The 26,265-nt window shown below is 48.1% G+C and overlaps 1 protein-coding gene across 8 annotated transcripts in view; it reads left to right on the forward strand.

Moving 5' to 3' along the window:
• Positions 1 to 19,654, forward strand: part of MTCL1 (microtubule crosslinking factor 1) — a 122,890-nt gene extending 103,236 nt beyond the window's left edge. For 4 of the 8 annotated variants that reach the window (XM_049698260.1, XM_049698261.1, XM_049698266.1 and 1 more), the window contains 5 exons: positions 3,545 to 3,799; positions 8,491 to 8,787; positions 10,659 to 10,690; positions 12,125 to 13,610; positions 18,503 to 19,654. In XM_049698260.1, coding sequence (XP_049554217.1) covers positions 3,545 to 3,799; positions 8,491 to 8,787; positions 10,659 to 10,690; positions 12,125 to 13,610; positions 18,503 to 18,727 — 2,295 coding nt within the window. In that variant the 3' untranslated portion in view covers positions 18,728 to 19,654. Of the gene's footprint in view, positions 1 to 3,544; positions 3,800 to 8,490; positions 8,788 to 10,658; positions 10,691 to 12,124; positions 13,611 to 16,221; positions 16,279 to 18,502 lie in introns of those variants that run through there. The other 4 variants (XM_049698262.1, XM_049698263.1, XM_049698264.1 and 1 more) reach the window with 3 other exon arrangements.
• The last annotated feature ends 6,611 nt before the right edge of the window (positions 19,655 to 26,265 follow it).

The following is a 26,265-nucleotide window of genomic DNA, read 5'->3' on the forward strand; positions in this document are numbered from 1 at the left end:
AAGTAATCAAAACTTTATATGAATTGGCTCAGTCATGAAAGAAAAAACTTGTCTGGAAAGAAGACATCTCCTAAATGGCCTTGATAAAAGATTAAAGGGCCTGTCCTGTCAAAAGAAGACAGCTCCCGTGGTACCCACAAGTTCACGGGCACTGCTGCCTGGTCCAAGGGAGCAGAAGTGTCCGGCTCACATCCCTGGGTGGAGCACAGGCATAGCCTCCTCTGCAGGCGAAGCAGCAAAGCATAGCTGGACCAAAGCACCAGGCCAGGCTGGGCAAGGGGTGCGGCTGCTAACCCAGTTATGACTCCTGCCTACTGCTGGGTAGGAGGTTCTTACTAGATTTTCTGTTTATCTTAGTTCACAGCCTGCAGAGCTGGCAGTGGATAAGAAATGAGTAAGGACGTTCTGATGAGCTGCCTTTAAACTTACTTAAAACTATGTTTATAGTGGAAAAATCTAAATATTTTCAGAGATGTAAGCGTAGCTAAAAAGAGGAGGCATAATCTTTGATGTGAGCCAGTTTCTCAAACATTTGGAGCCCGGGGAATGATGGATGTGGGCTGATGCTAGTTCACTCATCTTTATCCTTTTCTACTTAAATGCAAAACAGTTGAATTCTACCGAGAGTGAAGTATTTTCTCTCAGTGGAGGCCATCTTGTGTCAGTTCCCAAAGCTGCGATTCCTTCAGTTGACTCCTAGGTCAGACCTTGCTCTAACTGCCAGGATCCCCCAACAAATAAGACAGATCTTGAAAGGCTTCTCAGTGCAGTGGGAGACCAGACAAGGGCCACCGTTAGTACTAGTGTGGCAAGTGCCCCGGCAGGCCTGTACACAGGCTCTCAGGGATGGGGGGGGCATGCAGGGCACACACCTCGGCTTGAGGGTTCAGGGAAGGGTTGTTTGTGAAAGCCCTGCTTAGAATGAATCTCGGAGGATGAACAGGAGTGGGCACATGGAAAAGGAGAGAAACAGTCTTTTGGACAAAAAAGGGACATCATGAAGAAAGGAGCCTGGCACACCGGAGGAGCTGCACCGTGTCACATACGAGTGGGAAGCAGATAGCCAAAGAACTGAAACATTAATCCTGATTTTATCATGGGAGTAAAGCATTTTGACTTGCGTTTTTAAGAAGTAATTCTGCTATCGAGGTAGAGAATGGATTAGAAACCATTAGAATTGAATGGATTAACATGGGTCCATGGGTAGACTTTGGGGATCTGCTGAACTAGAATAGGCAAAAGGATACATCTTTATGTTCATGAATCTTTCACTAAAATTTATCGCATTCACCAACAACAGTACACCCCCAATTCCCTCCTCCTGTCCTCCGTGCTGTTGTCAGTTTACTTCTACACATTCTGTAAAGACAAAATACAATGCAACTATTTTTACTTCAGACACTCAGTAGTATTCTAAAGCAGTTAAAAACAGGAGGAAATGAGTTATATTTGCATTTATTTAGGTCATTTCCAGTGTTCATTTTTTGTGCAGGTCAAAGTGTTTGTTGATATCATATTCCTTGTGCCTGAAAATTTCCTCTATCATTTCTTGAAATGTAAGCCTGCTTTAAAGTTTTCATTTGTTGAAAAAGCATTTTTCTTCCATCATTTTTGAAAGATGCTGTTGCTAAGTATAGAATTCTGTTGAGGTTGACATTTTCCCCCTCCAACCCTTTCAAGATGTCACTCCATTTTCCCCCCTGACTTACATACTTTCCGAGGACAGGTCTGCAGTCATTCTCATCTGCGCACCTCCATTTGTGGTTTATTTTTTTTCTCTGTCTGCCTCCAAGGTTTCCTCTTTGGTTTTCAGCAGTTTGCATGTGATGTCTAGATGGGAGTTCTTTTGCTTGTTAGTTTTTGGTCTTTAATCTCCTGGGTGTTGTTATAGACTGCCAGGTTACATCACTCTCCCATCACCAGGTTCCACATGGGGGCTAAGGATGTAGGGACAGACACGTGCCTGCCTGCAAGGAGTTGTACAGCAGGACAGGCAAGAGATGTGGTGACTCACAGTTGGGAAGGGAGAGTAAGAAGCAGACTCTGGGAAGCTGGGTGGATTCACTGCTTCACCTTCTGTGTGACTCTGTCAGATTTTTTTTTTTTTAAACGTCTTTATTGGAGTATAATTGCTTTACAATGTTGTTTCTGCTGTACAACAAAGTGAATCAGCTATATGTATACGTATATCCCCATATCCCCTCCCTCTTGTGTCTCCCTCCCACCCCTCTAGTTGGTCAGAAAGCACTGAGCTGGAGATCCCTGTACTATGCAGCTGCTTCCCACTAGCTAGCTATTTTGCATTTGGTAGTGTATATATGTCAATGCTACTTTCTCACTTCATCCCAGCTTACCCTTCCTCCTCCCTGTGTCCTCAAGTCCATTCTCTGCGTCTGCATCTTTATTCCTGTCCTGCCTCTATGTTCATCAGAACCACTTTTTTTTTTTTTTAAGATTCCATATATATGCGTTAGCATACGGTATTTGTTTTTCTCTGACTTACTTCACTCTGTATATATGACAGACTCTGGGTCCATCCACCTCACTACAAATAGTTCAATTTCGTTTCTTTTTATGGCTAATATTCCATTGTATATATGTGCCACATCTTCATTCATCTGTCGATGGACACTTAGGTTGCTTCCATGTCCTGGCTATTGTAAATAGTGCTGCAATGAACATTGTGGTACACGCTTTTTTTTGGGGGGGGGGGGCGGTACGCGGGCCTCTCACTGTTGTGGCCTCTCCCGTTGCGGAGCACAGGCTCCAGACGCGCAGGCTCAGTGGCCATGGCTCACGGGCCCAGCCGCTCCGCTGCGTGTGGGATCCTCCCGGACCGGGGCACGAACCCGTGTCCCCTGCATCGGCAGGCGGACTCTCAACCACTGCGCCACCAGGGAAGCCCCCACGCCTCTTTTTAAATTATGGTTTTCTCAGGGTATATGCCCAGTAGTGGGATTGCTGGGTTATATGGTAGTTCTAATTTTAGTATTTTAAGGAACCTGCATACTGTTCTCCATAGTGGCTGTATCAATTTACACTCCCACCAACAGTACAAGAGGGTTCCCTTTTCTCCACACCCATTCCAGCATTTACTGTTTGTAGATTTTTTGATGATGGCCATTCTGACTGGTGTGAGGTGATAACTCACTGTAGTTTGATTTGCATTTCTCTAATGATTAGTGATGTAGAGCATCCTTTTATGTGTTTGTTGGCAATCTGTATATCTTCTATGGAGCAATGTCTATTTAGGTCTTCTACCCATTTTGGGACTGGGTTGTTTGTTTTTTTGATATTGAGCTGTATTAGCTGCTTGTATATTTTGGAGATTAATCCTTTGTCAGTTGCTTTGTTTACACATTTTCTCCCATGTCAGATGTTTTTAATTATGACTTTAAAGATGAAAAGTGCTTCCTCCATAAGATTGGTCAGATCTTGGTTTAAACATGTTTCCAGGGATAATACATGAACGTGCTGAGATTTTCTTCACCTACTAACGCGAGACTGTCAGGGACTAAGTTCCTAAGTCTGTTCTCCTTGACAGCTGGAAGCGAAGACTGAGAAAAGCTTGGGAGACCTGGGCTCCTCTGCTGACAGCAAAGGGGTGTTCACGAAGGAGAGGGAGGCACAGCAGAAGCTCCTGGCTGACAGTCATGGGCTGGTCATGGACCTGCGATGGCAGATCCACCACAGCGAGAAGAACTGGAACCGAGAGAAGGTAGAGCTTCTCGACCGCCTGGACCGGGAGCGGCAGGAATGGGGGCGGCAGGAGAAGGAGCTCCTGTGGAGAATCGAACAGGTGAGGATGCCCAGGGGAGGAGGTGAGGATGCCCCAGGGGAGGAGGCGGAGACGCCTGACCTGGAAATCAGAGCACTCAGAAGGGGAAAATCAGACAGCTCGGAGGTCTCTGCTGCATCAGGCTGATGTAGGGGCTTCCAGAGGAAGAGGAAGAAATCCTAGGAGTTCTGGTGTCGGAGACCTAGGCTCAGCCCTCCCATGACACAGACCTTTTCATTGGAAAGTCTGTGGGTAACTTCCCTGTGTGTGTACGGTTGGGGGGTAACTTTTTAAAGGTGTTTAAAGACTAAACTTGAAAGATGAGATTATTTCAGGCCTTAGGAAGTGATTTCTACCAAAAAGCAAACTAGCTTTTTAAGTCTGCCACTAAAGATGTGGTCATGGTGACTGCTCCAGCTTGAATGGAATTGTTGTCCGTTAGTAAAGAAACTGCTGAAGTCAGTAGGAAGTCAGGCTGTTTGCACCTGCTGTGGATCTTGTGGAGCTGTGATTAGACAGGACACAGTCGGGGAAGTGACTGATCGTTCATCATCTTCAGCTAAACAAACACTGAAAAATGTAGATGAGTTCTGTGGGAAAGGGGGAGTTGTTGTTCTAGAGATAATCACTCCCTGCCTTGCGTCAGCCTTAGGACAGTTTGTGTAGCTGCAGTCCTGCCTGTGCACAAATTAAATTTTCACATGAAACTGATGAAGGACGGGGATTCTACCCTGGCTGGATTTTTACATAGCATGCACTGTAGTTCAGCCTGTCACACTTATAAATTCAGGAGGCCTCAAGGAAATGTATTAATCGATAAACCGAATGCAGGAAAAATAACTTCATTATTCTATTATAAATATCCATGCTGCCTTTTGGAAAATGTGCTGTATTATCCCTAGACATGGGACCTGTGTTCTGCAGGTGCAGTGGCAAAGGTCCGTTTCTGCTCACTGCTGACATGGGAGGGGGCGAGGGAGAGAGAATTGAAAAGGACCAGGAATCTTTGGCTCTGAAACCTCTGAGCAGAAGTGCACTGCAGATAAAGAGGCCCGACATCCTTCCTGGGTTTGGTTACTCACAGCTGAGTCACCGGACTGGTAGATGATATGGCTCATTTTAAAATTCCCCAAATTCTATCGAAGGAAAGTTGGCCACTTCCTGTTTGGCCTAGAAATGTGGCACCTGAGAAGAATCTTCTGTCTTAAATCCCCTGTGTGCCTGTGCTCTATGCAGAGGATCAGCTGTCGAGTGGGAATCGTAGGGGCAGATGCAGCACATACCCTTACAAAGTGGTCACGGATTCATCCACTGTTCGTTAACCAGTATCCTGGCTCCTCCAGGTTCCTCATTATCAGGGAGGGTCCCTCCTGGCCATCCCTCCAGGACCGTACACACTGTCCCTCCCGCACCCCAGCAAGGCCATCGTCATCACCCCTTTGCCCGTGAGCTGTAGGCTTGTTGGTCTCATCATGGCTTCATTTTGGAAGTCACCTTGGATGTAAGTTAAGCAAGTCTTTAAGGGCTTCATTTTACTTTGGGAAATGAGGAATTTCTAGTAAAGGAAAAATTAGTAAGACATCCCGTGACATTTAATGTTCGAAGAGTTAATGCCCTAGGGATGAACAGCCACCCCATTTTAAGACTATCTTTGGAAAGATGAGTGGGCAGGGGCTGAACTCCATTTCCAGACTGTCACTACTGCCATGGCCCTACCACGATGACAGCCTCAGAACCTCAGTCATCAAGGTTAACATCTTTGAGCAAAATGGACTCAAGACACGTGGGTTCTGGGGCGTTCATTCATCTGTTCCTGAAATCTGTGTGGTGGATCCCGCAGGCTTTGCACAATGATTTCATTGCTGTTTTTAGAAGAGGGTTTGTTGATGCTTCAGATATGCAATTGTGGCTTTCAAAAATAAATCCAGCCTTCCCCCCCCCGCCAAATAACTGACGTTTAAAAAATCACAGTACCCAATCCTGAAAATGAGGAAAAGCAGTTATAGGTATTCTCTGTAAAAGAGGAAATTGGCTGAAGTGTAGTGTGTGTAGATTTTATTTTAATCAGTTATTGAGTTGTTTATTCATTTAACTTTTAGCTGCACATTCCGTAGATGTGCAGACACATCTACAACAAGACACGTAGACAAACATTCTTCATAACGTATGCCCCTCGATACCTATGCGGTGGGCCGTGTAACCTTGTCTGTGATGACCTAATACAGATGGCGAAAGAAGTAACACTAAATCCATTTTCCACTTTGAGAACACATGCTTCGTACTTGCCCGGTGGTGTTGAATTCCTACATAATTTCTGTGCCATGTGAGGCATCTGATATGACGAATGACTGTGGGAATGTGGTTAAGGTCATGTAACACACACCATCTTATCAGCATCTGTCTCAACCCAGATCTGATGCGTGAGAGTTAACTTTCCTGGAGTTACACTACTTTCTCCTCCGAATTGTTCAGTCTGTTAGCCTGCAGAGGCCTGAGGAGTTGGCTGTGGTAAAGAACTAAATGAAAGCTCCCAGGTCATTCTTCTTCCAGTGACTTCCTTAAATCAGTTACCTCTGCAGCATGAAAGGCTGTTCTTTTAAAACCTGTGTACAAAGTAACCTTTCTTCTTGTGACCAATTCAGGTAAAGTGACATTCTCAAGGGTTTACTGTTGCCTGCAAACCTTGTAAATTTGGTGTTTGCTTTATAAGTTGTTCTACTGCAGGACTCTAAGTACAGTAGGTGCTGATGCCTGGTTTGAAATGACTCTCCTAGGAAACCCTATCCTTGTAGGGACCATTTATTCTATGACAGCACTGCAGAGGCATCTTGGCCGCAGAAACCTCCCGCTGAAACCACTCCAGCTCATTTTTAGGGAACCTAACTAACACTCACAGCTTTAGTGCACATTGCTCCTGGCTGCCCAGGTTTATTTTTGAAGCCCCACTTTGCTGAGTGAGAATGTGCTGGATCATAGCTCTCCCCTGTAGTCACTCTCCCCGCTCTTCACACACACCCTCCGTGCACATTTTACAGCTTCAGATGGGATTCTCGCATTTTAATTCTGTGCCCGAAATAGCTTGGAGATGATCATATGTTGAAACTAAATTACACTGACATGCATTAGATGAACATAATAAAAAACTTTCCTTTTCATTTTTTTAAAAAAGAAAGCATTTAGCATCTTTGAGAGCTATGTCACTGGGGAGGGGGTAGAGAGCAGAGGGGGCTGAGCTGAAAGCCCCGGTGACTTGCTTGTTCCCTAATTCAACTGGGATTCTGCCTCAAACTCTAACATTTAAGCTGCAGCTGCTTGAATCGCCATCTTTCTCCTAAAATGAAGATAATACCCTGAGGCTGGTTCCACCACCTCAGAAACTGCTAGAAATGAGTAGAAGTCCCCATGACTCCTCATGGCTTTGTTCCCTATGACACACAGGCCACACTTATCCAGCTTGCTGATGAAGGCTTGAGTTAGGACAGGAGGTGTAGTTTGTGAAAGACGCCTTGTTAAAGGGTAAATAAATGTGCTTCCAAGGGAGGGTCAAAGCCTCCGGGCACCGTCTCAGCACCACTTCTGCCGCCCCCGCCCTTGAGTTCAAGTCCAAAGAGCAGCCAGGGCGGTGGAGTGTGTGAGCCGACCTGTCAAAGGTGCTTTCTGCCCGTTTTGGAGGGGAGCTCGGGAGGGTCCAGGGCAGCCCCTCAGGGCTCCTCCATGGAGAGGGCACTGCAGGCACGCGTGTCTCTGCCTGTCCCTGTGGTTCCACGCGGCTCCTCCTGAAGGGCCCCCTGCTGTGAGGACATGAGGCGTTCGTTTATCAGTGCACCCAGGCCCAAGGAATCACGCAGGCCTCAAGGGGGGTCGGTGGTGGTCCTGCTGACGAACAGCGAGCTTTACGCTGGGCCCGGCCTGCAGCCCTCCCACAGCCCCAGAGAGAGGAGCACCCCTGTTACAGGTAGGGACACTGAGCTGAGATGGCCAGCCACACACACTGGTTGCAGGTCTCCTGAGGTTTCCCCACTGCTGCTGCTTGCATTTACCAAGTCAGAGAAAAGTATGACTCCGAACTACGTGGCTCATGTTTTTGTTTCTTTTTCTAGTCGTACCAGATCTTTAATTACCTCTGTAGCTAAATTTTAACCCTCTCAAGCAAACTGTCAGATGTTTTCGACACCCAATGGTTATAACCCAGGTGATCACTCGGGATTTATGTAGGACCCATTTCAAATAATTTGGAGATCATGCTCTGTTGTTACTTAGCAACTCTGCTAGTTAGGAAAACTCAAATCCTCCCTCAGAAGTTCGCTATCGCTGATGGCTTTCCACTGAGTGTGCCTTACGTTCTGAAGGTAATTACCAAAAGGGAGTTCTAAATGTGTCGTTTGGTAATGTTAGATTAAAAAAATCCATGTATAATTTCCTGTGAGCACAGTACTCCAAGTTACATACAATAACATATTCTCATCAGAAGGAGCTGGCTTGCGTGTGGTTAATGCAGATTTTTCTAGTCCATATAAAATTGTGATTTTTCTTTTCAAAAAGCATTTGTGATGTGTTATTTTTGAAATTAAGGTCAGAACTTTAAGAACGTAGACTTCTCACCATCTTTCAGATAGACCATATGTTAATTCCAAACTGTGGAGAAACCACGACCTTAGGGAGCAACACACAGAAAAATGAGGCTGACTGTTTTCATTTTTAAAACCCTCAAGTTGCAGAAAGTGAACAGTCCCCGGAGAGGTGGCAGTTTCCTCTGTGATCAAAAGGAAGGCGATGTCCACCCCTGTGCCCACACGGGGAGCCCCTGGGCACCCCACCCCACGGGGACGTGGCCCTGCATGGACACTGACTCCAGCACGTTTGAGGACCAGCCGCTGTCCAAGCTGAAGGAATCGGACAGGTGCTCGGCCCGGGAGAACCTCTACCTGGATGCCCTGTCCTTGGACGACGAGCCAGAGGAGCCTCCAGACCGCAAGCCCGAGAGGGAGTTCAGGAACTGCTTCCCCGAGGTCAGCCTGGGTTGGGGTCTAGTTACCTGCGGCAGGACCGAGGGCAGGGGCTTGGGAAGCCGCCCGAGTGGCTGGCAGGCCCCTGGTTTTGCATATCACAGCCTCTGGGGTCAGTAAAAACGAACCCTTCATGATGCAGGAGCTTTGCTTGGTGGTCCTGACCCCAGGCTCCCTGCTTCACTTAGCTGCTTGTCTCAGGCTCAGAAATTCAGGGCTTGGGTCCTGTGTGAATGGGAGTCTCAGGAACGGGAGTGTCCAGTGAAACACAAGAGGAAATATTGGGTTGACCAAAAAGTTCGATCAGTTTTAAGTAAAAATAAAAGACATTTTTCATGTTCAGCAAGAACTTTATTTAACGACGTATTCATTAACCAAACGAACTTTCTGGCAAACCCAATAGATCATCCTGGGAAGTGTAGAGCCGCAAGTTTTCTTAAAGTCATAGGACGGCCTTCTGATTCCAGAAAACATTAATAACAGGAAAAAATCTGCTTTAAAGAAAGTAACAAATGTCACTAACCAGTGACATACAATAAATACCTTATCTGTGCAAAGGGGAAAAAATCCACCACTAGAAACCTATGTAACTTAGATCAGCAAATAGAAGAGCTTAGCTCTGTGCAGAAATCTCCGCGGCACAGCACTGGGTTTTTTTGGTTATGACTTTCTAAAAACTGGGATTTAAAGATTGATTTTAGGAATCATACCTGTGAGCCAATCTCACAGTGGCTGCACCTGTCATTTGACACGCTCAGCAGACGGGGTACCCGTCAGGCAGGGATGTTGAAGTGGGGGATCGCCCTCAGTCACAGGTCGGCGAGGTCAAGTGCCTTCTCCTCAGCACCTGTACCCAGCAGAGGTGACAGCGCCAGCATGCCACCCCGGGGATCTAGTGGCATCGTCTCCTATGCCATCTTCAAAGCAGTGGCCAGATCCCACGGGAGGGCTCCCTGGGGGACGCTCAGGTGGTTTGCTGTGCCAGGACTCAGTCGCAATACCTCCAGGGCTCACTGGGCCTCGCTCCCCTCAGGACTGGTCCGCACGGGGGTGTCCTCAGGAGGACCGTTGTGCATGTTCTCTTCTTTAGCAGAGGTCACTGTACCTTCCCTGATTCCCAAGGGCGATATTTAAAACAAAGAGCCCTCTGAGGATGTCACACCGACTTTTTTGCATTTCTTATTGCAGTACAGTTGGTGTGCAATGTAAGCTGCAGGTGTACAACAGTGATTCACAATTTTTAAAGGTTATGCTCCCTTTAGTTATTATAAAATATTGGCAGTATTCCCTGTGCTGTACAATACATCCTTGTAGCTTATTTATTTTATACGTAGTAGTCTATACCTCTCACACCGACCTCTATAGACAGGCTGAGGCCAAGAGACGTCTCTCCCCTAACTTGCTCTCACCCTTGTCTTCCCTTCCTTCTTCTCCTCCATCTCCTCCTCCTCCCCGTTCTCCCTCTCCTCTCTTGGGTTTGTTCTCTCTCTCTCTCTCTCTCTCTCTCTCACACACACACACACACTCACTCACACTCACACACATTCAGTCATTAACGAGGCAGCTTTGAGGCTCACGTGCTTAGTGATGCCCTTTGAGGAGCACAGGAGAGCCACTTTGTGACAATGTTTATAGACAATTTTTCTCATTCACGTGGGCCCTCCCTGGACTCAGAGGCTCTAACCCCTCATCACCCCTGGATTCTGGTGTCATTATTGTACTTCAAAGGGCTGAGAGGCAGAGGCACTCTTGGCCCAAACTTGGCTCCCATGTACGTTTTAAATGGTATTGTCCTAAGAAAAAAACAAATCACTTAGCACCCTGAAGGCCAGCCAATGTTAACCAATTCAGATAAACTTCCTTCTTCTTTATAGGAAGAAGAAAATCACAAGGGAAATCTTCAAAGGTAAGTAAGATTGATGAAATGATAGTAGACTACTGCAGTAAAAACCTCCTGGTCTTGGGCTTCCCTGGTGGCACAGTGGTTAGGAATCTGCCTGCCAATGCAGGGGACACGGGTTTGAGCCCTGGTCCGGGAAGATCCCACATGCCGTGGAGCAACTAAGCCTGTGCGCCACAACTACTGAGCCTGTGCTCTAGAGCCCTGGAGCCACAACTACTGAGCCCGTGCTCTGCAACAAGAGAAGCCACTGAAATGAGAAGCCCCTGCTCACTGCAACTAGAGAAAGCCCGCACACAGCAACAAAGACCCAATGCAACGAAAAATTTAAAAAAACCTCCTGGTCTTAAAATTCTATCTTGTCACTGCAGTGTACTGTGACACTCTTCAAAAATGACTTAGAGTAAAACTTCTGGATAAGTAGTTGCTTTATTATTAATTTCATAAATACGGCATCTTAAATTATTAGCAACAAAAAGGCCAGTGCTATGCTGCGTTCATGTGTGTGTCAGTGTCACAGTAAGAGCTGTGTGATTAGAGTTGTGTATATAAGGAGATGATTGTGTTAAATGGTTTTCGAAAAGTCCATGGAAACCCTTTCTTCTAATTTAGTCTGATTCTAGTAACCCATACATGTATGGCGGGACATGTCTGAAAAGGCACATAGAAGCAAATTTGTTTAAATTGAGTAGAGAGGGAAGGGGAGGACTGAGCCTGTGGGTGGGTCTGGGCAGGGCCAGAGGGGATTTCTGTTTGAAATGGTGTTGAAATCACTCGCCAGCCTGATCACACCTTCCACTGCCCCTCCTCTCCTCCACATCTTCTGTTGGCCTTGGGAGACTGTTAGTGCTTTAAGCCAATAGAGGATGAGGTCCATGGGCGGAGAAGGCTTCAGGTCACAGTTGCTTTGTGGTGGCGTCTCTCCCTCCCCGACGCTCCAGTTTCTCGTTTGGATTGGGACTGCGGTGTGTTCACGTCTGTGGGATGCGCGCCTGCTCTAATGCCGGGAACTCGGGAAGCTCCCGCAGCTTCGACATTGAAGGTGCCCATCAAGTACGTGGAGAGGCCAGGCCACAGCCAGGCTCCCCTTCTTCCTGTGGAGCATCCACGCACTGAACTAGAATACTGCAGAGCAGGGTTAGAGCTTAGCTCTGACTGCCCCGGAGCCCCACCTGTCCCACGGTTTTGAGGGTCGGCTGTAGTAAATTCTGACCAATACAAGGCTCCTGCAGCAATTCCAGAGCCATAAAAGCCTGTTGGACACCAGAGGGTCAGCCCAAGAGTGGAAAACATCAGGCAGCTGGGACGTGTCCTGATCCTTCAGGTGGAGACACAGGCACTGTGCATGTAGGCAGGACGCAGGCTGTGCTGGGTCGGGGGTTCCGGGGCCGTGGCTCCCTAGCCGGTGGCAGCTGACACCTCTCCTCTCCCCTTCCCCAGGGCCGTGTCCGTCTCATCCATGTCTGAGTTCCAGCGCCTGATGGATGGCTCTCCCTTCCTGCCAGAGAAGGGCCTGCCCGCCACCAGCAGCAAGGAGGACATCACCCCACCCCTCTCCCCAGATGACCTCAAGTACATCGAGGAGTTCAACAGCAAGAGCTGGGACGACAGGCCCCCAGACCCCTGGGCGGACAGGACCGAGGCGGGTCGGGCGAGGCCCGAGGCCAGCACCGACCCTTTCTCCGACTCCTCCTGGTACCTCACCACGAGCATCACCCTGACCACGGACACCGTGACCAGCCCGGAGCACTGCCAGAAGCAGCTCCCGCGGAGCCTTGTCTGCGCCGAGCAGGCCGGGGTGAGGATGCTGCACAGCCCGCCTGCCGTGCGGAGGCTGGATGGTACCGTGGTGGCAGGCGGTGAGGGCAGGGCCCGAGGGGGCCCAGGGGACACCAAGGGGGGCTGTTCTGAACACATTCTTAGGTGGCCCTGTGCCCCCTCCAAGCACCCCCGAGACTACACGGAGGGTGGGCTCTGGCCCCTCGACAGCACCCTCGGTTTCTCCTCCCCGCTGCACAGCCTGGAGATGCCCAAGAACCTGAGTGATGACATGAAGGAGGTGGCCTTCTCCGTCAGCGCTGCCTGCTCCAGCCCCAGGGAGCCTCTGGTCAAGGACACGGCCTGCCAGACCAATGGGTCCCGGACAACAGGGACGCAGACCCTCCAGACCATCAGCATCGGCCTGCAGACCGAAGCCCTGCGGGGCAGCGCCGTCACCAGCAGCCCCCACAAGTGTCTCACACCCAAGGCAGGGGGTGGCACCACGCCCGTGTCCTCCCCCTCCCGCGGCCTCAGGAACAGGCAGCTGGCCCCCGCCATCGAGAAGGTGCAGGCCAAGTTTGAACGCACATGCTGCTCCCCCAAGTACGGGTCTCCCAAGCTGCAGAGGAAGCCCCTCCCCAGAGTGGACCAGCCAAGCAGCAGGACCTCCCCGGGGCTGGCCCCGAAGGGCTGCGGCGAGTCGGCCTGGGCCCGTTCTACCACCACTCGGGAGAGCCCCGTGCACACCGCCATCAACGACGGCCTCTCCAGCCTCTTCAGCATCATCGACCACAGCCCTATGGTGCAGGACCCCTTCCAGAAGGGGGTGCGGGCCGCCAGTCGGTCTCGTTCGGCAGAGCCCCCGCCGGAGCTGGGCCCGGGCCAGGACACGAGCCCCAGCTCCCGAGGCCGGTCGCCCAGCCCGGTCGGGGGTGGCTCCGAGACGTGCAGGGAGGAAGGGGGAGAGGGCACACCTGCGAGGCAGGACCTGTCTGCTCCCCCCGGCTACACGCTCACCGAGAACGTCGCCCGGATCCTCCACCGGAAGCTGTTGGAACACGCCTTAAAGGAGGAGCAGAGGCAGGCCGCCCACGGCACCCCCAGTCTCAGCAGCAACGGCCCCGTGGGAGAAATGACGGTCAGAGCCGAGCCAGGGTCCATCGAGGTAAAGGAGGCTGAGTATCCCACCCCCTCCCCCTGCGGCCCGTCCTTTTCAGTGTCAGCACAGCTGACCCTGGGGCTGTACCAGGTTATGTGAGTTCAGGAGGTTCAGGGGAGGATGGAACAAGCAGGAACGCAAACCCTGAGCTGCTTCTTAAAAGAGAACTTGGTTTTATTGCCGTCAGTGATCCTCTGAGGACCATGAGATGGTTTTCCTAAGTAGCTCAGGGATTGACTCAGGTCCTCCACTGTGGCCTCAGCGATCCATGCTTGTCTGTTGGTCAGGGCTTTTCATTTGGGTTCATATTTCCCCTCCTTCTGTATGAGTTTGTGTCCTGGGAGCATGTGTGGGCAACATCAGGCTTTCTGCTCTAGCTGTGTGTGTGATGAAGAGAGAGGGTTTTGACAGGGTGGACATAGAAGACCTCTCGTCAGGACCTACAGGAAGGGTGTCTGGATCCCAGCGCTGGCTTCAGTGCAGACAGCGGGTTCACGTCTCACAAATCCCATTACCCTCTCTGTATGCGTGCGTTCTCTTAGCAGTAAGACCAGGTGAGACGAATGGATAAGGTCAAAATCCTGCCTTCATACAACGCGATTATTATCCTTATCCCCTTAAACATCACCTATTATTATGTTACCTGTGACCACACTTATTATCCACATTGTCACATATTATTATGTGATTATTATTATTGTATCCCTCCCCCCTTAAGGTTATTTGCAAATCAGTCGATCTTGAATTCTGCCCTGATCATACCCACATGTGGTATAACTGGACCACGGCAAGGATGGGCGAAATAAAACAAAGCCCGATGATGATGCCGGGGATGAAAACGGTGGTGATGTTGGCCTTATCGTTCACGCAGTGCCAGAGGACGTTTCCCAGCCCTTGGTCAGACACCCTTATGTGTAGACCTGGGCGTGAGGCCTGACCCACCAGGAACCCAGATGCAAAACCTCCACAGCAGTGGAATCCAGACACCGGTAGGCATTCTCCAGGCTGGGCAGACAGCAGATGGCGAAGGTTAGAGAAAGACACAGGCTCCCTCCCAAGGCTCTGCAGCCCCAGATGCACAGGTGCGGAGAGGAGGAGGTGTATTTCCTGTGTCACCTGATCCACCTGCTGCCCCACATTTCCCACGGTGGGAAAAGGAATGCTCAGCTTCCCAGTATAACCCAAGAAGAGGCATTTAACTCAAAATATAGAGTTTAAATCTGAAATAGATTAAACCATGTGAAATTGCCAATGACCTACGGAAATGGCAACACCATATGGTTCAACCTAATAATATTGACAGTCTGTGGCCTACGCCTGCCAAAGGTACACGTCTTTGTGATAAAGCTGTGTGCTCTGAGAAGGAGGTTGTGTTCTCAGGTAACAAATGGTGTCTTCTGTGGGCTTCTGTTACCCCATCCCTCAGGGCCCCTCAGGTAAGTGGTTTGCTGCTGCAGAGGGTCTAGCTAGGTGAGTGCCACACCTTCTTGGAATGAGAGCTTTGTCCCAAGCATTAACTAGCTTGTCTGTGGTGTCCATTTATATTAGAGACATTTTGAGTCACAAATGAATGCCGCAGGCAATCTATGAGACGAGAAAGGAAACAGTGCTGTGATTGAGTCATTAAACCAAGGTGTGAAAATGGCTTTATGCATATAAAGCTGTGCCCCCCTTTGGTCCTCTGTGAAGTGTCTGTTTAGATTTTCTTCTCACTCGGTGTGTTTACTACCAAAAGAGGTGATGGCTGATTTAAAGGGGGAACAGGCACGGTGTCAGGGGTTCAGAACTGGCATGGAGCTCTCACGGGCAGTGTTTAAATGTCATGGGCTCTTTTTCCTTTGCTGTTGGAATTTGGCTCATTCTAGACTCCAGTGGAATTATTCCTCACCTGAACTGACTTAGGCCCCTTGGAGACCCCAAGACCCCTTCCCATCCCTCCCTAGACTTGTGGTAGTTTTTTTTCATTTCAAAATCAGAATGAATTCAGATTTCCCACCCTCCTCTGAGCCCATGTGGGAGAATCTTTCCCGGAGCGCTCAATGGGACATCTAAACGTGGGTGATGATGGAGTCATCCCTAGCCAGGAACGGGCACAGTAGGAAACTCCCTTTCTCCCCTCACTCTAACCCCATGAGCTACTTATTCCTCTGTTTCTCTTGAAGACATAGCACCATTCTTTCTCTCTAGAAGCTGTGAGCAGGTCTGGTGTGAAGAGAGAGGATAATCTGGAAATGTCTCAGTGGAAAATTCGAAGGGCAAGTTTTAGTCTGAGCTGCAGTCATTTGGTCATTGTGACTAAAACAATCTGGCTGTTTAATGGGCTCTGTTTCAAAAACAGCAGTCATAGGGTGTTGGAAATGTTCAATGCCAAGGGGCAGCTCGGGAAGAAGAGAAGAATAGCCAGCGGAAGGGAGAGGTCTGTAGCTGTTCTGTCGTGAGGGCCCCTCCTGCTCTGGCCAGGCGGGGGCCGGCCTGTGTGCCCGCTTCTGCAGGACCTCGCTTCTCCAGATGGCTGCCACCAGGCCTGTTGACTTTAAACCGTTACTGTTGTTCTTTTTTAAAAAGTACTTTCAAACCTACTTGCTTTTTCTCTTCTTTGTCTGTCTGTTCTGTCCAGAACCAAACTGTCTTACTAACTGCCCCCTGGGGACTCTAGCCCTGCCTGCCTCACGCCGTAAGTGCTTTCTTCCTTCTTTCCACACTGTCTGGAGAGGTTGTCATGCAGCTCAGGGCGGCCCCAGTATGTTCCCGAAGGGGTAAAAGGACATTGGCCAGCGAGGGAACTGTCCAGCCTGCAGGGTCTCTGAGCTGAGCGTGTTCCCCGTAGGCCTGCCTGCTCACTGACATTTCGGTGGCTGTGCACTGCCATGTGCTATAATAAGGTGTGACCATTACGCATAAGGCTTTTCTCTTTTTTTTCAAAAACCACACCAGAGGGAATAAATACAAATGTATCTTGCTCTTCCCAGTGGTCACCATAGGGGTCGTAGTAAGTGCTCAATAGATTTGTGCTAATTGACTAAACACAATCGTCCCTGCTCCAAAACTGCAGAATCACCTTCAGAGCCTGAATCAAAGCTTGTGAGAAAATACCAACCAAGGATATAGTCACCCACCCCCTTATCCACTGGCCTTAAATACAACTGGCTCTCAAAGAAAGAATAACCACATGCCCCACGAAAAAGGACAAAGAATGGCTCCAGAGGCCATTTCCAGAAGAGGTGCTGGGAAAAAACAGCACTGCTTGCTTAGATGTGCTGCTGTGATACTAAAGAGAACTTTGTTCCCTTGAACTCATGGTCACACAGCATTTCTTCTGTGCAGTGACGCTACTGACGAGGTGGCACAAATTAACAGAAAACCCTTGTCACTCAGCATCAGCTTGTGCAGTGGTGTCCAAAAAGCCTATGCCAGCAACCTCCACACACTGCTAGACAACACATATTACAAACCAACACACTTATACACAACACAAACCACACATCTCTTGAGCCAGCGTCCCTCGTGCCCTGGGCTGGGCTAAGGTGAGGACGTTTCCTTTGTTTTCACGGGCGAGGTAGCTCTGGCTGTCGTAGTTTCCATTAGTGTAAGTGCTTTGCTGACGAGGCCTCCCTGTAGTCAACGTGAAGCGCCACCAGCAGGTCCAGGGATGTTAGAGTCATCGTGTGTGTGTCGGTGCTCCTTTTCTGCTGCCCCTGGGCGGCGACCACTCCGCGATCGCTCCTGTGCCCCGCCCTCCATCTTCTCCCTCTTTGTCCATGCTCCTCATTCTGCTGTGCTCATCACATCTCTTTATATCCCTCGACTTACTTCCTGAGTGGCTCTGAGGTCCTTGTTCTGTGTTCTTCATCACAGTGGTTTCCCACCTCAGCCTCTTGTTGTGTGGGTGTCCGGGTGGATAGAACTCACCGTTTCCTCAGGTCACAGCTGCCCACACCTCTGTGCCCACAGATCTCAAGTCAGTGTCCTCTGTCCTGGCGTGCAGAGTAAGGACAAGTAGCTCAACCGTCTCTAATACCAAAAAAGGAGCAGTAGCCTTGAGAGGATGTACTGTAGGTGATTGGTCCCGGGGTTACTGGTCCTCAGAAGGTGCAGTAGCATAGAAGCACAAGCACACTGGGGCTCCACTTTTTAAAATTTTATAAATTTTTGTTTGTTTCTTATTTTTAGCTGTGTTGGGTCTTCCTTGTGGTGTGCGGGCTCCTCATTGTCGTGGCTTCTCTTGTTGCGGAGCACAGGCTCAGTAGTTGTGGCGCACAGGCTTAGTTGCTCTGTGGCATGTAGGATCTTCCCAGACCAGGGCACGAACCCGTGTCCGCTGCATTGGCAGGCGGATTCTTAACCACTGCACCACCAGGGAAGCCCGGGCTCCACTTTTTAAATGCTGCTGCCAGGAAGAGTCATTAGATAAAACCACCTAAATGAAAGTTTCTGCCTGCAGCATTATCTCCATGTGGTGGGAGTTTAACACAGTGCCAGTCAACCTGGAATAAACGGTAGCAGAGTTGGTTTGAAGGTGAGCCCCGTTGCTGGTGCAGCCTGATGGAGTCATAGATCCCTTCATGGCCAGCCTCTTAGGACTAGGCAGACCACTCAGGACTCTGGCTCCCCCTTCCATTCGCTGCAGCCCAATTCCGAAGGCGCCTCGTATACACACCCATCTCATGCCACGTTTTCATCATAATTTGCTATCTTCCCATTACTGTCGTCACTAGTCATTCGTGTTGAATTCTTACCTTTTTAACTTATACTCCGTGAGCAATGTATAACTTAGCATTCAGAAGTTGCAGACACCCTGGTCTATTGCACTTGAGTCTACTGAGAAGTTTGGGGGAAATCACCTCCCAGCGGACCCGTCCGTCCGAGTAACCCTGTCTTTCTCTTCCTCGGCTTTGAAGGAACTCCCTTGTTCTGCACTAGCTCCATCCCTAGAACCCTGCTTCTCCAGGCCCGAGAGACCAGCAAACCGTCGCCCTCCGTCCCGCTGGGCCCCACATTCCCCCACTGCCTCACCAGCTCCGTCACCCAGAGACCTGACCTCCTTGGAGGAGCTCGGCGACGAGGGGGCCGCCCGGGGAGAAGCCACACCTGTGATGCAGGCCCGCATGGATCATCTGGAATAATTCACTGTAATTGCATAACCACACCGTCATCATCAACCGAACTCTACCCCAAAAGGAGAGATCTGGTTTTCCCAAGGTCAAAGAATGTTTTTTTTTTTTAAAATAACACAGCTGCTGAATGTTCAACCTGTGAATCTGAGATGTTTCTAGAATGAAACAGTAAACGTGCCTGTAAGAACTTAATTTTTTTCATAGCTCAGAAAACTATTTTTGTCTCCATCTTTTTTACAGAAAGTATATTAAACAAAAGTAAATAAGATATAAATTTAAAAAAAAGTTTTTAAGAGATTCTGAACACCCTCGCGCGCGATACTGACTGCCTCACTGTTAAATTTGCACTGTTAACATTTGGTTTGGTTTATTTCCACGTTGAATTAGAGTGTTTTAAGTTAATTTTATTTTGTCAGTGTTCTTGTTTTTTAAGAATTTTTGAAATGCTTCAGACTGTCTGATTCAGTGAACTTTTTGTAATGAAAAAACCATGAAGGCAGATCTCCTATACCCTTGAGGGGATAGATGGCAGCATTCTGGAAAGGTAGAGAGGCCTCAGCCGGGTTGCCCAGACCTGCTGTATAATCCACATATTCTTCTCGACCTGCACGTCTTTGGGTTCGAAGCACTGGGGTGCATGTACATACCGCTGCTGTGGTCTCGCCCCGCTTGTGTGAGCCCTCTGTCCCACTGTGATACGGTGTGAACCCCCTCGTACTGTACTGTTGTTGTCTTCTCACATTGATGATACAACAGCAATGGCATTTTAAAATTGTTGTTAAAAGATTAACAGGCAATACAGTGTTTACTCCAAATTTCCTTGTTTAAGGAAAAACACTACAAAAAGTCCTGAGGATACCAAATGGAAAGAGAGGGTTGTGCCTCGGAGTCTGTATGAGATGATGATGAAGAAGAAATAAAGCCTTTACAAGACGGCGCCTGTCCCAGACCTTGTCTCACACACCCTCCGCCTTTTCCTAACTACTCACGCAAAAGTTTCCATTGGAGGGGGTGAGGTGGGGGGGGGGGTCATACAGCCACTCACGTATCTGACTGGGATGCACTGTGAGTGCACAACGGCCTTGCAGTTTCTCTGCAAGGGCATCCTGGAATAAACAGGCGACTACATTTTTGCTAAAAAAGCCAAAATGGGTGGGCGAGGGGGTGTGAGGAAAACAGTTATCCACAGTCAGAATGCGCCCGCCCTCTCCCCTCCTTGGAAGGTGGGAGAGGCCGTTTCCATCCCTGGACTGAGATGCAGCCCAAGCTGCCAGTGTTTGATAAGTAGCAGTTTACGAAGAAGTGGTGCTGATGAAGAAAACAAGAACTATTTCAGGCTGAAGCTTCTAGCTGTAATCTTTCAGTAACAAACCCGCTATGTTATAAGTTATTTTCCCAGTATTACCACAGTTCCATTACCATTAAACTAAATATTTTTTTCATAAACACAAAGTACTGTTGGACATTGGAGCCTGCTGTAGCTGCTGCAGAGAACAGCCTGACAGTTCCTTAAAAAGTTAAACAGTTACCATATGATCCAGTAATTCCACTTTTGGGTGTAGGCCCAGGGGAACTGAAAGCTGGGACTTGGACGGATATTTGTTCACCCATGTTCACAGCAGCTGTATTCACAGTAGCCAAAAAGTGGAAACAATACAAGTGTCCATCGATGGATGACAGATAAACAACATGTGGTTCGTCCATACGCTGGAATACTCCAGCCTCAGGAAGGAGATTCTGGCACCTGCTACAGTGTGGATGAACTGTGAGGACACTATGCTACGTGATATAAACCAGCCACGAATACTGTATGATTCCACTTATCTGAGGTACTAGAGTAGTCAAATTCCAGATACAAAAGTAAAATAATGGTTAGCAGGAGTTAGCGAGAGGAAAGAACAAAGTGCTTAATGGGTGCAGAGTTCCAGTTTGGGAAGGTGAAAAAGCTTGGAAATGGATGATGGTGACGGCTGCACAATATGAATGTACTTAATGCCACTGAGCTCTACGCTTAAACATGTTTAAAATGGTGAGTGTTATGTATATTTTACCACAGTAATAATTTTTTTTTCTTTTTTTTTTTGCGGTACGCGGACCTCTCACTGTTGTGGCCTCTCCCGTTGCGGAGCACAGGCTCCAGACACGCAGGCTCAGCGGCCATGGCTCACGGGCCCAGCCACTCCGCGGCATGTGGGATCCTCCCGGACCGGGGCATGAACCCGTGTCCCCTGCATCGGCAGGTGGACTCTCAACCACTGCGCCACCAGGGAAGCCCCACAGTAATAATTTTTAATGCAAAAAAGGAAATATTCTACTTAACCCCCTAGACACAGCTGTAGACAAACTATGAGCAAGTTGACAAAGATTTCTTTGAGGCCCAGCCTCGGCCCACAGTACGTGCTGGGAGGTGCAACAACACTCTTCCCGTTGGAAGCAAGCAGGCAAGTTGTCGGTGCTCATAACGGGAAAAGTGCCAGCATCTAGCACAGTTACAATCCAGGACTCTCATCATTCCATTAGGACACGCCCTGTCTCCCAGCTCTGCTCTGTGTCACTTTATTCTCAGACAAGCATCCTAAACGTTGGCAACCCTTGTTCCCAGAAGCTCTTACTAGTTTAGCAACTCCGAGAGAAAGAGGATCTCTTACCAATAGCACCAACAAAAGCCCCAGGACTGAGGAATCTCATGGTTCTGCTTTAATTCACTCATCTCACTCTGAGCCTGTCACTGCCAGAATGGCCCAGCAAAGGAAAACCACCGGAGTGGTTAGGATAGAGGGGAAAGGGTGCCTAGAAGGCAGGGAAGGCTGAATGTGATGGTGGGGCACCCCGGAATTACAAGGAGAGGTTCTGGTCATCACGGAACTTGCTCTCTGGCTGGAGGAGATGAATTCCAGGCACAAATGCAGAAATGGCATGGTGTAAATCCAAGTGGTGCTTGAGCTGGGCTTGGGAGGAAGAGCAGGATTTAGCTGTGAAGGCAGGAGGGGTTGTCAGGTGGGGGAAGAGAAGGGGCAGAGGTGTGGGGAGGTGGTGATGGGACCTCTAAGCAGGGCAGGGCTGGAGGCAGAACCTGCAGGGACAAAGCCACGTTAGTGGCACCAGTGCCTTGAAAGCACTTTGGAACTTCTCCAACCATCCAGTTCTCTAATTGTTAGGCATTTGTATTCTTGAGTCCATTTACTGTGGAACCATTCCAACTTTTGCAAAGGCAAGACCAGAGGATGAAATCACTTGCTATGCTCCTGTCCAAATGGACGGCGAGGCACTAAGTAGGTAAGAGCAGCTGCTTGTCTCTTCATGTCCCCACCCGCCATCCTTAATGTGCAATTTGCTTTTATGTTCTAAACAAAGAAGCAGAGTCCTCAAACCCAGCTAAGAGCCCTCACACACACACACGCTGGGCGTGCCCTGCCCACTGGTCTCACCCAGCACCAGCCTGACATTCTCACTAAACTGCTGTCAGTCTGGCTGGGGGCAGCCACCGTGCAACTTTCCTTTTCTCTTCTGATGAAAAGGTAACCTTGTGATGTTAAGGTTTTCAGTATTACGCGTCTTCTCAAAAAATATATTTGCATGTGATAATTCTAATTCTCTTTAGCACAGTTGTGTTTCATCTACTTTCTTATTAAGCTTGCCAGAGTTATGCACATTTATTTTGTTCAAAAAATAGTTAAGTGCAACTATCATTTTCTCTTTTCTAATTCACTGATTCTTAAAATACACGTAAAACTTAGCATTTTAACCATTTTTAAAAACCATTTTAAAGTGTACGACTCAGTGGCATTTAGAACATTCACAATGTTGTGCAATCATCACCACTGTCTAATCCCAGAACGCTTTCATCCCCCTACAAGGAAATACAGCAGTTCCCCGCACAGTCCCTGGCACCCACGAGCCTGCTCTCTGTCTCTGTGGGTTTGCCTGTCCAACACATGCATATAAATGGAATCACGCAGTGTGGCCACGTCTGGCTTCTTTCACCGAGCATGATGTTTTCAAGGCCCACCTACATTACTGTAGCCTGTGTCAGTACTTCCCTTTCAGAGTTGAGTAACGTTCCATTGTATGGATTACTGCATTTTGTTGATTCATTTTTAAAACAAAATGCTTTATTTACCTTAAACAGCCTTGATTACTCCCCAAAAGGAAGCAAGTCACAATGAATAATCAAGACACTCATCAATCAGTTTGCAAAATTAAGGCACTTTGGCATCTTTAACTCAAACATAGTTGTTTCCAGGGGCCACCAGTACATATTACACTTATGCTTTTGTTTGCATTTAGTCCTTTCAGCATCATTCTTTGATGCAGTGTGCACTGGAAACCAGTAGTAGCAGGAAATCTGGCTGAGTCATAAGCAAGTTGGCCATTTGAGTGAATCTGATGACACTGGGTCTTTAGTAAACTCTGGGCCACTCCACTCAGTGGAGAAATCTGGATTTGAATCCTGGTTTGAACACAAAGTAATGCAGCCTTAGGCCATCTCTTTGAGACTCACGTGAAGAATAGCAACAATACCTACTTGCCAGACATGTAAGGATTAAGGTTTACTGTGTACCTACTGTATGCAAGATACTACGCTAAGAGTTGTGAACACCAACTTTCAACCAGAACAGAAAAGAGGCTCCGGGCTCTCACAGAGCTTATGTCCTGGTGATGAGAAATGTGTAGTAAACAGGTGTGACTGTGATGGAGAAGAGCTAACTAAAAGGCTTCCCTGGGGAGATACCCTCTGAGCTGAAGCCTGGGCAAGAAGCAGCTGTCGGCCGGGCAGAGGACGTAGCTGGTGCAAAGCTGGGATGAGGAGCAGAGCCTGTCTGTTCCTGGAAGCGAAGGACGGGTACTGTGGCCTGAGAGGGGAAGGGGAGGCCTCACGGTGCACAGGAAAGAGTGAATTTTACGCTAGGTGGGGGGAAATCCACTGAAAGGTATTAAGCAAGGGAGTTACTTTCTGGAAGACTACTGTGATGTGAGGATACGGAGGGGCAAGATTGGAAGGCTTCCCGACAAAAGACTGTGGTGTTGGCCCAGAGAAGCCTGGTGGCCGCTCGGACAGTTCTGCATCACACCGCCAGGCTTGCCGCATGCCACTCATCAAGAGCTGGGCTTTAGGATCTGCTGCTGAGGATTCCGCGGGACCCACTGCCAAACGCCAGAATCTACTGCAGTTCAGATAAAAGCTGAACCAAGCCCTTGTTCTTCTGCCGCCTCTCAGGCTGGGCCAGCAGCCTTGTCAGTGGCCTTGGGCCAAGAAGAACAGTCACCCTCTTAGCCCCCTTCCCTTCGGGGCACAAAATCACACAGCAAGCTTCTCATTTCTGTTTTGTTTTTAAGGTCTGCTCTTTCTCCAAAAGGAAGGTGGCACCTTCTAAGCTACTGTCATTTGTGATTTAGTAAAAATGGGTTCCGGCTCTGGGTGTGCAGATGGTGGGGGAGGGTTGGGGAGGCACCCAGTTATAAGCGCTGCACAGTGAAATAGAAGAGAATGGGATAGGAACACAAAGATAGCCGACTTCGTTTGTTCTAGGCCCAGTTTTGTCCATTAGATTCAATGAACCCAGTCCATTTCAAAGACAGAAGCTTCTATAACCTCCTAGTGAGCTAATAAACTTCAACAGGGCACCAGGAATCCAAACCTCACAATCCCCACAGTAATCCTGGGACAAATTCACCACTCATTATTCATCAACTCCAGCCTCCCTAGTACATGTGACTTTAGCTGATTAAAATAAAAACAAAGCACTGAAGACACTATGATGAAGTAGGTGCACCTGAAAATAGCTGGCAGAATTATAAACTCTGAATTCCAAATGTCTTGAGAATGACTAAGCAATAAGCAATTATCTGTAAAACCGTTTATACTTATTGAGTCATTTCACTTAGAGGAATTTACCCCAAATAACTCCAGTGAAACCAATGTAGTTTGTATAATACATTCATAACAGCACAAACTATACAGAAAAATCTGGAAACAGGCTAAACAAGTTATAGTTCATCAACAGATTGAATATTGTGCTCCTTCACCTAGAAAACATTCCTAGTGACCAGGGACTGGATGGACCTGTGGGGACTCAAACATAAATGTGATACAACTGCTCCTACGAGGCTCATCACCTGGTCAATGGTGTCCAACTACCTGGGCTCGAATCCTGCTTCACCACTTTCTAACAAAACACCGTCGGGAAAGTTACCTGTGCCCCCTAAGTCTCAGTTTTCTGCTATGCAAAATAAAAGCGTTAATAATCATCACCTAATTAGCTAAGTTAGGTTAAGTTATGAGGTCTCGATAAGCTAATACTTGTCAAGCACTTAGAACAGTGCCTGGCACTAAGATTTGTTAAGTAAAATGATTATGCAAATGTCACATTATAAAACAATATGATACGTGCTATAAGAGTATATATAAGTGTAGAGTGGGCACAGAAAAGGGACTGACTCTGCCTGGGGCTGGGGCACAGGAGTGGTGGTGGGTGGAAGAGGTCTAGGAAGACCTCATGCTGACCTGTATGGTAAGAGTCTTGGAGGAACTGATGAGGAACGAGACTGAGAAAGAGAACTTCGAGAAATACTGCCTAGGTTGTGCATGTAATACTCCTCTGGGGTCTCTGGAGAGAGATTCAAATTTATTTTCAATTACTTTTGTATACTGGACTGGTGTTTTTATCAAATGTTGACACCATGCTAAGCTTTCTTTATTGGAAAGAAAAGCAAAGGGTGAAAAGTAGCTCATCCATCCTGAGCCCCCCAGGACCCTGCCATCCATCTCAATACAGGAATCCCATAATAAGGGCTGCTGTATCCAGAAAGCAAGTTACTCCTTCCTGGGCACCCATCTGCTATGGCATTTCACAGGAAGAGTCGCTTTTATCCACTGAAAGACTCTCACTGCTGAAGTATTCCTAGTGACACCAGCAGCCACATCTGCACTGTCTTCCTGTGGTTCATGCCTGTTTGTTAGATTCTGGACAGGTGTCAACATTCTCAAGGTAGTGCTAATAAAAATGAGACACATATGAATTTTGTTGTGTAGTCATTAGAACTGTTCATGAATATTCCATCAACTTCTGAGCACATTATAAAATCACCCTTCCCCATTGCCCCTTGAAGTTGGGTGTGGCTCTTTGCCAATGAAGTGTGAACAAGAGCCACACATGTCACTTTCTGCTGACAGTTTTAAGAGCCAATGCACCACTTGCTATATGTTCCTTTTCTGCCTCAGCAGTTGTGGGAGCATATGTCCCTCCATCTGGGCCCCTGAGTGGCTGTCATACACAGACCCACTTCAAATATGTAGCATGAGGGACAAATAAGTCCTTGTGTGTTAAGCCACTGAGAGTTGGGAACTGTTCATTAAGGCAGCACAACTTAGCCCATCCTGACTGCAATAACTGTCAAAAAATGGGGATGCATACACAAATAATATGAAAAAACAAAACCACATCATCTCAATAGATGCATTTGATAAAATTCAACATCCATTTATGATAAAAACTCTCACCAAAGTGGGTATAGAAGGAACATATCTCAACATAATAAAATAAACC

This window comes from Orcinus orca, chromosome 15 (genome assembly GCF_937001465.1).
Source record: "Orcinus orca chromosome 15, mOrcOrc1.1, whole genome shotgun sequence".
NCBI lineage: Eukaryota > Metazoa > Chordata > Mammalia > Artiodactyla > Delphinidae > Orcinus > Orcinus orca.